The sequence below is a fragment of the Ambystoma mexicanum genome, chromosome 4p, assembly GCF_040938575.1.
Source record: "Ambystoma mexicanum isolate Mex_15411 chromosome 4p, UKY_AmexF1_1, whole genome shotgun sequence".
Taxonomy (NCBI): domain Eukaryota; kingdom Metazoa; phylum Chordata; class Amphibia; order Caudata; family Ambystomatidae; genus Ambystoma; species Ambystoma mexicanum.
In genome coordinates this window covers 303,397,860-303,411,007 of record NC_090927.1, presented here as the reverse complement: position 1 = coordinate 303,411,007, position 13,148 = coordinate 303,397,860, and the positions used below count along the sequence as shown (strand labels likewise).

The 13,148-nt window shown below is 44.0% G+C and overlaps 1 protein-coding gene across 3 annotated transcripts in view; it reads left to right on the top strand.

Annotated features, from left to right (window-relative positions):
• LOC138453216 (protein FAM228B-like) overlaps window positions 1-13,148 on the top strand; it is a 530,008-nt gene that overhangs the window by 100,516 nt on the left and 416,344 nt on the right. For all 3 annotated transcript variants that reach the window (XM_069605859.1, XM_069605858.1, XM_069605862.1), the window contains one exon: window positions 3,299-3,416. In XM_069605859.1, the coding sequence (XP_069461960.1) occupies window positions 3,299-3,416 (118 nt within the window). The remainder of the gene's footprint in view (window positions 1-3,298; window positions 3,417-13,148) is intronic.

Genomic DNA, 13,148 nt, shown 5'->3' with positions numbered 1-13,148 from the left:
CAGATCCCCTTGTGTACTCTCCTGCCAGGCATCATTCCTGCAAAGGCTCACTGCCTGATGCACTTCCTTCTCATGGTCTTTTTATAACTTTCTTTTTATCTTTCAATCTCTTTCTCCTTCTCTTCAACACAGTTGTACCTGATATGATATGATATGGCATTTGTAACGCGCCTATACACAAGTGTTTCAAGGCGCGACGAGGCAGGGAGGGGGGAACTAGGGGAGACAGACAACGATCCTACTAGGCCAGGTGTCATTCAGATCGCGCAAGTGCAATAGGTAGGGGGGACGGGAAAAGTGCAAGGGGGAAAGGGGAGAGGGGAAAGTGCAGTACAGGGTTAGTAATGAACAAGATAAATAATAAGGGCCAGCTGGTGGCAAGTGCAAGATAAGTGCAGACAAGTGCTGGGAAGGGGGGCTGTAGGGATACAGAGACAGTCCTGCAGTGCAGGGGTTGCCAGGAAGGCAGTGCAGGGGAGAGTGGCTGGGCCAAGGACCGAGATTGGCCCAGTTGCTGATTCAGTACAGTTTCAGTGATTTAGCAGGGGAGAGGGAGAGAGAAAGCAGAAGCAAAGAGGAAGGTTTTGAGGTGCTTCCGGAACCGGAGATGGTTCTCCTCAAGTTTTAGGGAGGCAGGAAGGATGTTCCAGAGGGAGGCCCCTGCTGCGGAGAGAGATCTCCCCCCAACTCGTTGCTTGGAGAAGCGGCTGACCCTGAGGGAGTTGGAGGCGGAAGAGCGAAGTGCTCGAGAAGGAAGATATTTAGGAAGGGAGAGTTGAAGGTAATTTGGCCCCAGAAGGCCTTGTGGACAATGCAGAGGGTTTTGAACTTAATCCTCGCAGCCACAGGGAGCCAGTGTAGCGATTTTAGTCCTGGAGAGATACGGTCCCTGGGCTTGAGACCAAGGACAAGTCTCGCAGTCCTGTTCTGGATGAGTTGCAGAGGGCGGAGAGTAGAGGCAGGCAGATTTAGATAGAGGCTGTTACAGTAGTCCAGCTTCGAGAGAACCAGGGCTCTGGAGACAGTGAGCTTCTGGGGGAAGGAGAGGAAAGGAGGGATACCTCTGAGGAGGTGCAGCTGGTAGTGTGACTTCTTAGAAACGTCAGAAATGTGAGGAGAGAAGGAGAGTGTGGAGTCGAAGATGACCCTGAGGTTTTTTGCCTTGCAGGTAGGAGCAGGAAGAGGGCCAAGAGAGGCCGGCCAGAGAGCTGCAGGGAAGGAGGGAGTGGGTGTGCCGATGAGTAGAATCTCGGTCTTACTGGCATTAAGGCAGAGGTCGTTGGCGGCACACCATTCCTGGATAGCAGAAAGACAGTCAGAGATGAGGGACGGAGAAGAAGAGGCCGAGGGTAGCCTGAAAATGAGCTGGGTATCATCCGTATAGCACTGAAAGTTGGGGCAGAGAGCAGCGATGCGGTGGGCGAGAAGTGCCAGATACTGGTTGAACAGCCAGGGAGAGAGGTTAGAATCCTGGGGGACACCACAGGTGGAGAAAAAGATGTCGGACAGGAAAGACCCCAGTTGGACCCTGGGAGGGTCGATTTGAGAGGAAAGAGGTCAGCCAAGCCAGAGCCTGACCAGTGATACCCAGGTTATCACGGAGACGGTTGAGCAGGATGGTATGGTTGACAGTATCAAAGGCAGAAGAGAGATCAAGCAAAATGAGAACACATGGAATGATAGAGTCACTGTTTATACTTTATTTGCTCCAGGTATGACTTGTTCCAACTTCCCCCATTTAGGCATCCCAGATATGGATACTTGTTCAAGCTTTGTTTGTTAACTTCATTATAAGTGTTCATTGGTTTGTGGCAATACATGTTCCAGTGTTCCCCATATTGACATCTCATATATGAAGAGTTGTAAAGATCTTTCCTTTCAATTGCTTCATTGAAGTTAATTTGCTTATGACAACTTTTACTCCAGCCTTCCCCATATCCACATCTCATATACAGAGACTTGGATACATTCTTTCTACGTTACGTGGTGGATATTCAAAATAGGTTTTCAATTGACTGTATGCCTGTTGGTACGCACGGAACTCCCAATACTCCTGGACAGACACACCAGTGTTTGTTGGCGTTTCTGGCCTGTGGCGTACAGCTGCTGCAAAATCTGTGCTGCAAGAAAGCATTCCCTGCTCTGCAGACCCTCTTCCAGTTCTCCCGCCGGCACCTCCTTGACTCGCTGGTGGAATTGCTGTCCTTCAACATGACCGTGTCCCTGACTGCCTCTCCATTGCTGCCGGCTCCTCGGCAGTCTCCCGTCGGCACCCGCTATGCTGTTCCTGGTCTCTCCGATCCAGTAGGAAGCACCTGCTTCCTTCAGCATAGCAGTCTCGCGTGTGTCTGCCTTTTGGTTCTGCCTTCTGCTGTGTCTGCTCTGTAGCCCTCTTCTCCTCTTTCAATTTGAAAAGGCACACCATTTTTAAATGTCCCGCACAGCTGATTGGCATTACAACAACTAGTCTGCACATTTAGCTTAGTGAGTTTTCTGTTCCACATTAACTCCTTTCTCCTCTTCCTTGTCCCAGTGCTGTAGGTTTTATAGGAGTTGGAGTCCATAGGAGTTTTAGACTTATTAAAGTTGCATTGCTTTGAATACTTGTTTGAATCAAAACTGTTAGAAACAGGGAGTGTTAAATAAGCATTATGTGTACTGGTATTTTGTTTGGCACCCTTACATAGGATAAACCATCAGAGTCAAAGGATGTTAAATGTGAATCATGTGTACCTGGGGTGTGAATGTTCTTCTCAATAGGGTGTTTTGCAGAAAGTGTTATTTAGGTTCTACAATGGGATGGATTTGTAAAATGACAACATGCCATTAGGAATTTAGGAATCATTGGGCCTCATTACGAGTGTGGTGGTCCGGAAACAAGGGTGCCGGTTGGCGCAAATATGGGATTAGGGGTTGGTGGGTGACAGAGTGAATGACATGAAAGAAGGTGGGCAGGGAGTCCCCTACCCCTGCGTTTTGCATTGTAGTAAAAAATGAAACTATGCGATAAAAAGACATAGAACTGCCTAGACTGGGGGCCACAGGATTCATGTTTAGCCTTATTCTGTAGCCCTTGCACCATTTCAAGGGTGGATATATAACAAAATATTAGGTCTTTTAATTGCCATAAAATTATGTTTTGCACTGTTAACTGACATGTTGATTTTACCATTTTCTGTCCAGAATGAGACCCTTTTACTGAAAGTTGAATGCTGAAACAATGAAAATATGTTGCCTCCTAATTAAAAACCAATAAATATGACCAGTTTGAAGTAAGATTTGTTTCTGTTGTCTCCAGCTCAGCCATGTCGTCATCATTCCCGGATGGTGTTGGGGAAGGGATTATTACTCTGCATTTGAAGGAAGGCCAGGCAGATGACATTATGAAGGAGCTGCTTCCTTTACCAGAAGACTGTGTATGTATATACATATATTGATCAAATTATAAATAAGTATTGAAATAAGTATTGAAGTAGCAAAATATCAGCAGAAAATTGATTGCAGATTAGGACCAGTGTTCAATGTGAACGGTTGTATGAGTCGATAGTTTGCGATATGACTTGAGCATTGGATGCCCATGTGCTGCGACCCTCAAGAGCTAGTCATGGAGAATGAAACCTTGTACTCAAGCACTGGCGTACTTCACTCCCAAACTAGAGTTCAGCAACTCACAATACACACAGTACTTTATTCTCATAAAAAGTCATATTAAAAGTGCTGTTATAAGTGCTGGATTTTAAATGTTACCATGGGTAGAACCCCTAAAAGCTACAAACAACCTAGTTGCACAATGCTTGAAATGTGATTCAGATATTCTTATCCATTGCCTGCTGCTTTGGGCAAGATATCTAGAGCATTTCAAAGCCCTCCAGAGACAACACAGATGTGAACACTACGGTGCTAGCCATATTGCTAATCTCCCTTTCTAAAAGTCTAAACGATTGTTATGTTAATGTGTAAAGACCATCTGTATAGTAAGGTATTTACTGCTGACCTCATCACATTTTCCCCGCTCTTCCTTCATTACCCTGATTTCTGTTATCCCTTCTCAAACAGGTTCCACACATCGTACTGTTGAATGTATGAAACCTAATGTTGTTTTCAAAACAAGAAATGCTCCACTGCGGTTTTGCCCCAATCCTTTCATATTACTACCAGAAGACATTCTCTTTGGTCATGCAGGTTTTGGCCATCATTGTGCTGTTTCTGAACTGTGGAAGTGGTGTTTCACTGCTCTACAATAAATCCATTCCATAATCCAGTTTTGGTTCTCACAGGGCGGTATGGTCCTGTACCCCTTCCCTCTGAGACTATGGACCATTTGCCATTTTTAGGGATGTGCATGGTCTTGGCTTCAGCTCATATTGTAAGACTCCTGGTACTTGTAAGCTTACCTCCCTGATGAATTATAAAACCAAACTCCAGTGTCTCACTGCTTTTCTTGAGTTTGCCCCATAGAAAAATTATTTCTGGGTGAAAAAGCCACCACCATTTAAATTGGCAGCTGGCGCACACTTCAAGTCCATTATACAGCCATGCAGTATGTGTTATGGACTACCTTGTACACAATGAAGGCACACTAGGGAAAAGGGGCCAAGACACTCTTGCAAGGATAACAAGTTTTTATTTCTCCAAAAATAGGTATGCATCAGCGAATAACTGTGCTGCCGCGTAACGTCCTGAGGTCCGTTGGCATGTGCGGTACATTATAAGCACAAGCAGTGTCATTAGTGACGCCATCATATATAGTACAATTCTACAATGCGGATTGGCAGAGGCCTATAGCTGTAGGGCCTGCTCCATATGGGTTGTCAGGCCATTGGTCCATTGTCATCTGTTCATCTTCGTGCACGTGGGTGCTGCTGGGCTCGTCATCCGCTGTGAGCTGACCTAACAATTAATTAGGTACTCAGACACACCATGTTGTTCTTCTGATTGTAACAATGCACCTGGCAGATACAGGGATGGGCTCTAGGGAGAGCAGAGGTCACACTACTTATACACACTTCACTCACTCCCAGAAAGATCAGAAACCCCCAAGGTCCTCCACCTTAGTTATAGGATATAATTGTGATGCTACCCTGCACCTTGCAGCATAATTTACGTGCCCCATTTCTGAAGGCTCGATAGCCTTGCCTTCTGATCTTAGTGATCAATCGAGGGGGTGCAAAGGTTTCAGTGCTTGTGATGTGGGTATGGATGATGCTGTGGCATGCAGGGGCTATGGGATGAAAGCATGGCAAGGCTGTATTTCTCACGTGGGGATCATTGGGGGCAGGAAGGCTGTGCTAATCTTCCCAGGGCACTAGGAGGTTGTGAATTTCTGAGACCTGGCCACGGTGGGGGTGGTGTTCACGCTCATGCAAAGGACCTTCTACTAGTACACAAAATGCTGTTTGCCGCTCTTGGGCATAACTTCTAAGATGGCTTCCATTTGCCAAGATGGCGTTCACACCCTCATCTACCATAAAGCTTCTAATGCATGCACTAAACACCCTTCAGTATGTACCCTCTCCCTGCTCCCTATGTGTTTATTTCTCATTCGGTATCGCCTAGGGGCATGGGAAGACCCCATCTCCTTCCCAACAACTGCTTCATGTAGACAATCCGTTTGCTTCCCAGCTGGTCTATAATATACTTTGCTTTCTGCAGTCCTGATCTATGCTTTACCTAAATGAATCCACATGCGCCCAAGATATCACAACCGGTTCCTTTTACTCTACTACATCACCCCATCTCTACATCTGTGGCATTCTGCCTGCTTTCCCTTCTTCTTTTATTCTCCCTACCCTTTTTCCTCCTGGATGTGGATATCACAGGGAAGGGCACAATACCCCAACCTACAGACAAGCCAGGCTCTCTGAGACCGTTACAGTAGTGATTTTGCACAGTATAAAAGCCTTATAACAAAACACAACATACTTGTTGCGTATTAGAAGGGTAGCTGCTCTGCATTCCTTCCCAGCCTAAAGCTTGGCTTGCAGGCATTGTACGTTCACCCTGACAGTTGCTTACAAGTACTCTGTTCTTCAATTACTTTTCCAGGTTTAGAGGAAGTCTCAGTAACCTCCTTTTTGTTTCTGCCTGTTGCACAAAAACCTATTTGAGGATTTTCCCAGGAATGGAAAATCCACTGCACCACTTCCACAGAAGAGTACTGATGTTTGTTTAGTTTGTCCTCTACTGTGTTTAACCCTGAACATGAAAAGCCAATGGAATAATCTTGCATTACAACAAAATAGGGGAGGCCCTTTGTGGGCAAACGTGGTTAGGGTCAAAATATAGTTCAAAGAACAACAAATATGAATACGTTGCGAAACAACTCAATGTGTTGTATTTATTTTACTCATTTAATAGATTTGATAATGTGCTGGAGAAGTCACGAAGAGTATCCCATGTGTTTCTCAATAATAACTTTTTTTATTGTGGTAGCGTACATAACCAATAGAAAACATGTGTTGCATAATGTGAATTGTGAAACAAATGTGGAGTCAATGGAAAAATCTTGTTCATGATTGCCCCCTTCCATTACAGAAGTGCCATTGTGCAAGTGCGTGTCCTATCCTATTCCTACATTTCAGAAAGAATATTGTGGTGGATGTACGTATTGTATTCGTTGATTTGATTTATAGCCTTTTTCCTGTTTTGCAAATTCTTTGCATGGTACTGGTTCGCGAGTTTCCATACCTCCCTTACAACACCACTTTCATATGTTCTGTTTTTTAGGCATTTGACATAATTTTGTTTCCCTGTGGTCAGTAGGAATACAGTTGCTCCTGTGTTCAGGTATTTCAAAAGCTTTCTGTTTTCGTTTTGGCTATTACGAGTGCTCTCGCTCCAGGATAGCGCTTCTAGCATAATTTCTTTTTAATATTCTTAATCTCTGGGGTCCACGTGATGGGGGGGGGGGTCCAAGAACGGACGCAAGAGCCAGAGCTCCCTCCCGACACTAAGTTTATACTATTGGCTGAGAGTGGATAATTATGATGTTTGCAGGTCCCAGACACAGGGCTGAACTTGGAAGAAACCACAGTCTGAATTCCATTAGAAACAGCTGTGTGGGAGCGAAGATGCACCAAGTTGACATGTGAAGCAAGCAAAGATGGTGCTGACAAAGCGCAGTGCCGAAGCTCTGGAGTTGGGTGAGCGATAGGTGCAAGAGGAAAAGGCATAGGCAGTGCAGCTGCAGCACTGTCAGGCAGCAGAAAAGATACTGTGACCCCGAGGAGGCTGGGGTTGGGAGGCAGGACCCAGTCCCAGGGAAGACAAGAGAGGAAAGGACCCGCCCTAGCACCAACCCCAACGACCCAGAAAGCTCAATAAACGTGAGATTACAAGTGATTCTTACCCTTTTCTTGTAATAAACACCCTTGCACTTTTCTTTAAGAGTAAACGTGATTCTTGGGGACAGGATCCCCTGTCACACTAGTCATTGGTATATTTCATCTCTCCTGTGAATGTTGACCACTTGTTTCCCTTTTCTCAACATTTATTTTAAATGCGTTATGAAATTACTATATTGCCAGATTGATACTCGGATGGAAACGTCAATGTAGTTATAAAATCATCATACATGGAATGACAGTCCAACAGCTCTGTGATGCAGTGTAACAAAATCAGCCGATGGAAACAACTTGTCATGGTTACCCTCTGCTTTGTTGAGCAAGCACCATTGACCCACGACTAATCATTATGATATAACTCATAACTTTGTGTCTTGGCACACTAGAGGTTTTGGCTCCTTTACGAGTAATTCTAAATGATTTAGTGCACTCATGAGTGCAGATGTATTTACCTGGCTGTGTCTTGAACTTCATATAGATGGATATATTATACAGAGAAAGGCTACAAAAAAAACACACTGGCAGACTGTCTGGAGGTCTTGCAATGGAAGCCAAATCTAGTATGCACCTCACTGAATATCTGCCCAAATTAGTTAATCCTTATGTATTATTCCTGCCTTCAAATCCTCACCTCCCCATGCTCCTAATCATTAATGTTTATGACCCACCGAGGGAAGGGGGATAAAACCCACTAAATTATGAACCGTATAGATAAAATACTTACTGAGTGGAGGGGGCAACACCCTCAACTACAATTTATAGTCATTGGTGACTTTAATTTCTATTGCGATATTGCAAAAAAGGATGGGGATAATGTCAATCTATTTGGGTATGTGTACTTGTCTGTTGGCATCAATCCACATACATCGAACTCTGATACTGCAGTTTCATCAATAGTGTGGGCCATTATCCCTCAGATTATCACGGCTGCCAGTTGTCTCTCCTTTCTGTTGTATTATGGGCTTGAATATCTTGATCCGACTAATTTGGGATCTCCCTTCCTCAATTACACCTGGTCTAATGGAAAGTTCCAAAGCAAGATAGACTATATTTTGTTACTTTTTACTTGACGGAACTTATTACTGCATTATAGATTTTACTGAATGATTTTAGTGACCATGCTGTATTAAGATTTACCATTATCGTGAACAGCACTTATGTATCTCATTATATGCCAGGTAATAACGTGGTGAACCCTCAGGGAAAGAGGATTGTGTGGAGTGAAATGAACATAGAGAAATTTAATATAAAGTTGGTGAGATTTTATGGGCGATCTTGACAGACTAAGGGCCTCATTCCGAGTATGGTGGTAGTCATGGCGCTATTTGCGCCATGACTACCTCCCATACCGGTACCGACTCTGACCTGGTTCAATGGGGACTTACCGGTGTAGTCCAACCTTTGCGGGACTGGTAAATCTCCATTGAAAAAGGCAATCTCCATTCCCATTTGAGCCCCCATAGGGCTCAATGGGAATGGAGAGGAGCAAATAACGGTACTGCAATTTGCGGTACCGTTATTTGCTCCCTGGTTCCTTTGCGGCTCCCGCTAAGGGCGCCTGGTAAAACCAGGCGCCCATAGCGGGACCCGCTAAGGGACCTTGGAATAGGGCGCAAAGGGTTTACCGGCACCGGTGTCCTTACCGGTGCCGGTAATCCCTTTGCGCCCGACTCGGAATGAGGCCCTAAATGTGGAAGAGATTGACAACTCAAGAGCTGATTGAAAAAACTTATATCATGCTGCTATTGTGATAAAAAAAAAGAGTAAAACACGTCCATTAGATTGATTAAGATTAAATATGATTAAATATGCTAACTCACCTATCAGAATTACAACTTTGTCAGCCAATTGGTGTACCCAATACAAAAATTTCCTAATTTCTCATAAACATTCCACTCAGAATGCCCAGTGGCTATTGGTTTTTAGTGCCCTCCAACAATCCTGTTTCGGAGTTGAAGTGGGTTGACCATGTTCGTTCTCTCCCCCTTGAGCCTTCAGAGTTCCTTGCAAACATTATACAAACATTCTAAAGACAATAATTGAAAGCTTAATTTGAAAAAAACTAAAATTATGGTAATTTACTCCAGAAGAAAATGGATACCCAATTTTGTTTGGAAGATTGAGAACATCCCATTTGAGGTGGTACATTCGTATACCTACCTTGATGTCCCTTTAGATAAGACCCCTAGCAACACTTCCCTTGAAAATATATTGGTTCGCAAAGAGTTCAGGAGGTTTCGCACCATCAAAGGTTATATTGCCACCAAAGGGGAATACTCATTTGAGCGCCTCCGAGAAGATTTAGAAGTCCAGTATAATCTCTGGTGTTCTATATGGCCTTGAAGGTTCTCCTGAGGGACACGTTACTTGGCTTAGCCTCATAGAGGGGGAAACTCTGGCGTACCACCTGTGGTCTCGTCATTTCGGTTCCTGCTGAATCAATCTGCATACAGATATTGGTTATAGTCAAGGGAAGGTAGGAGCTTGTAGGAAAAGTAGGACCCCTGCGCTGATCTGCTCGATGAATAAATGTTGTGTAGTTCTTCCTGCAGCCGTTTATAGGGTTCCAGCGGGATAGAGCTCCTGAAGTTCCGATGTTCGTGAGGTAGGAAAAGCTGGGGTTGAAACCCTAGCTTTAGTAGCGCTGGATTGGACTGTTGTCATAGCACATCAGACAATCGCTGTGAGCAGCCCACTTCGCTTCAGCCCTGCCAGGCACTATAGAAGCGAATCAGCTACTTACCCAGGATCCCCCAGTTCAGCACCTCCATGCCTTGATAAAGACCCCTGGTCGAAACATGTGTTGGCTTTCTCTCGTCATGCAAATGTACCAGCCATCTCATGCAAGACCTGGGCACCCTATTGCCCCTTAAATAAACAATAAAAATAAGCAACATGAAAATCCAACTGTGTCCGGCAGGGCTTATATGAGCCTACACCCAGGCATCACCCTACTCTGACAACCGTCCAATCCAACGCCACTAAAGCCAGGGTTCCAACCCCAGCTTTTCCTACCTTAGATATTGGTTATAACCTCTCAATTCCTTTCAATGTAGGTTTTGGCTTAAGGGAAATTAAAGTTAAAGCCTTGTATTGGGACCATAAAACCATTCTTTGTATAATGTGTTTGTGTTTAATCTACTGCCAACCCTGTCTCATACTGGTCCTTGTTTAATCGGCGAATGTTCTGCGTTTTCCCTGTGGAACTAGATACGCCTCTCCACATTTTACTGCTTTGTACCAAATTGGGAAAACTGTATGTAGCAAGATACATAACATTTGTCTGCAAGAGCATGCAGATAAAAGAAACTGATCAATTCTGGGCACATGTAATTTCGGCAAATGTTTGGGTGGTGACAACGGAAGCATATCACATTTGGTTAGAAGTGGAATAAATCCTCTTGACTAAATGCATCTAGGCTATATTTATTTAAACCACCTTGCTGCTGGATTATGGTAATTGTATTACTGCATGGAAAATGTTTGCACGTATCTCAATATGATTGTGTATTGTGTTGATTGTCTTTCTACCCTCAGTTTGACTTTTGTAATGAAATAATACTTTTTAATCTAACTATTTTTGATAATAGGATATGGAATATAATGACATGTGTATTGCCTTACATTTAATAAATCATGTGTAAAAGGTTTACACTTTTAAGTAAAAAAATATATGAAAAAATTGAAGCAGACAAAATCACTGAAGAAGACGAAAAGGTGACAAAGCAGGAAATTATAGTAGAGTTAAAAAGTAGCCACTTCAGGTTAACTGTGCAATTGGGAAAAGTAGCATTGAGAGTGGACGATAAACCGGCTTGATTGATAGATCTGGCAGGCAGGATCCAGGAGGCAGAAAACACGATGCCGACTGTGGAGGAAGATGTGAACAAGCTCAGCAAAAACTCTAAAATGATGGACTCCGTTGAATAAAATAGAAGACCTAGAGAGGAGATGACACTGCAGTAGTGTACGCTTGCTGGGACTAAACACGGGAGTTGAAAAGGGGAAGATGAGCACATGGAGGGAGTGGATCAGGAAAGTGCTCCTATAAATTCAGGTGTCTGACCACTTTGTACTTGAAAGGGCACATAGATATCTGGGCCAGCGCCCCACCTCTGGAGCAACTCTGAGACCAGTAATCATACTCTGAGACCAGTAATCATGAAGCTATTAAAATGGAGACCATGACATGATTCTGTAGAAGGCCAGAGAAATCGGAAAAACAAAACTGGACAATATGATGGTAAGATTCTTGCCAGACTTCAGTCCTGCAGTGCAAAAAGCCTGGAAACAATTTGAATTTGTCAACAAAAGAATTGAGAGACGAGCAGATACCTGCAAAGTTTGTAGAACTGCTTCCAAAACAAGTGCCCCAGAGTGAGATTGAGAACCTGTGCAAACCCTGCATTGAAGTTGAGTGAAAGTGAGACGTTCAAAAGAGAATAGTAGATGCCAAAATAGGATACAGTGGGGAAAAGATAAACCTGCACAAACAGTGTATCTTTATTGACTGAAATGTAGTTAATATTAGTAATCGTTGACTTAGAGGCTGCACAATAAGCACTATAGTGTACTAAATACAGGCACTGAGATGACTGGGTGCTATGCAACAGTGGCCACTGAAAGGTTCGACAATGGGTTAAATGTTTGGGATGGGGTTGGTGTTTCACTGACCGGGTTGGCGGGGCTCAGTGTGGGTGGACGGGAGGATGGTATGTTCAGCTCAAACCTGAACAAATGCCAGAATATTTGGAGAAGGATTCTATGTGAATGGAGAGGTGTGTGTAGCGGTTGGTAGGGAAGAAAGAAAATTGAGGAATGTCCAAAAACCGAGACTATTGTACTGAATAATAGGGTTGTGACAGGATAACCTGGAACGTGAGAGGCCTGAGCACCCATAAGAAAACTCAAAATCTTGGTGTATGAAGAGGCATGGGATTAATGTTTTATGCTTGCAGGAGACACACCTGATAAAAGGAAATACACGGCTAGACCTGGAGCTGTGGGACTCTCCAAGTGATGTACTCTAATTATGCAAAGGGCGTACCGATAATAGTGCACAGATCACTTCACTTTGTAATTGGAGGTGAAAGTGGACCCGTGGGTTGATTCATATATGTTGTCGGGGGAATTGGTAACGCAAAATTGAGATTATTAAACGTATACAGCCCTAATGTGGATGACCACTTTTTTTACGAGCAAATGGATTTCCTACTGAAGAGCGGCTGAGGATACCTACGATATGGTTACATTTTAATATGGTATGAAAACCCCACACGGATAGCACAAGAGGAAAGGCAAAATGTGCTCACTAAATCGACCAGCCTAGTCAAGAATCGGATAGAGTACTATGATTGACAGGTTGAGTGACAAGTTAATATCCCCTGCACAGGATGAGACCCTAACACAGACACAGGCGTCAGCACATTTGGTGGGATAGAGAGTTGACACAATTCAGGCAGTTTCACACACTGAAACAATCATAGTGAGTGGAATAGGCTGGGGGGAGGGGCGGGAGGCGGGTGGTAGTGGGGGTTGAACAGGCAAGCGACTAGCCAATACATGCAGCATCGTTGCCAGTTATGTATAAAGTCTGTAGGTTAATCTTGTTTTTGTTGAAAATAATAAAAACATTTTTTTTTAAATGATGGAGATGACAGATAATGGGAGGAGCAGTAATGTTAATGTTAGAGGTATTTGTACCGCACACCGTCACCAACGGAGTTGGTCCCCGGGCACTCTGGTGGATCTGCAAACGTGAAGGTGGGATGGGTTAGTAGGGTGAAGAGGAAGTAGGATAGTGAG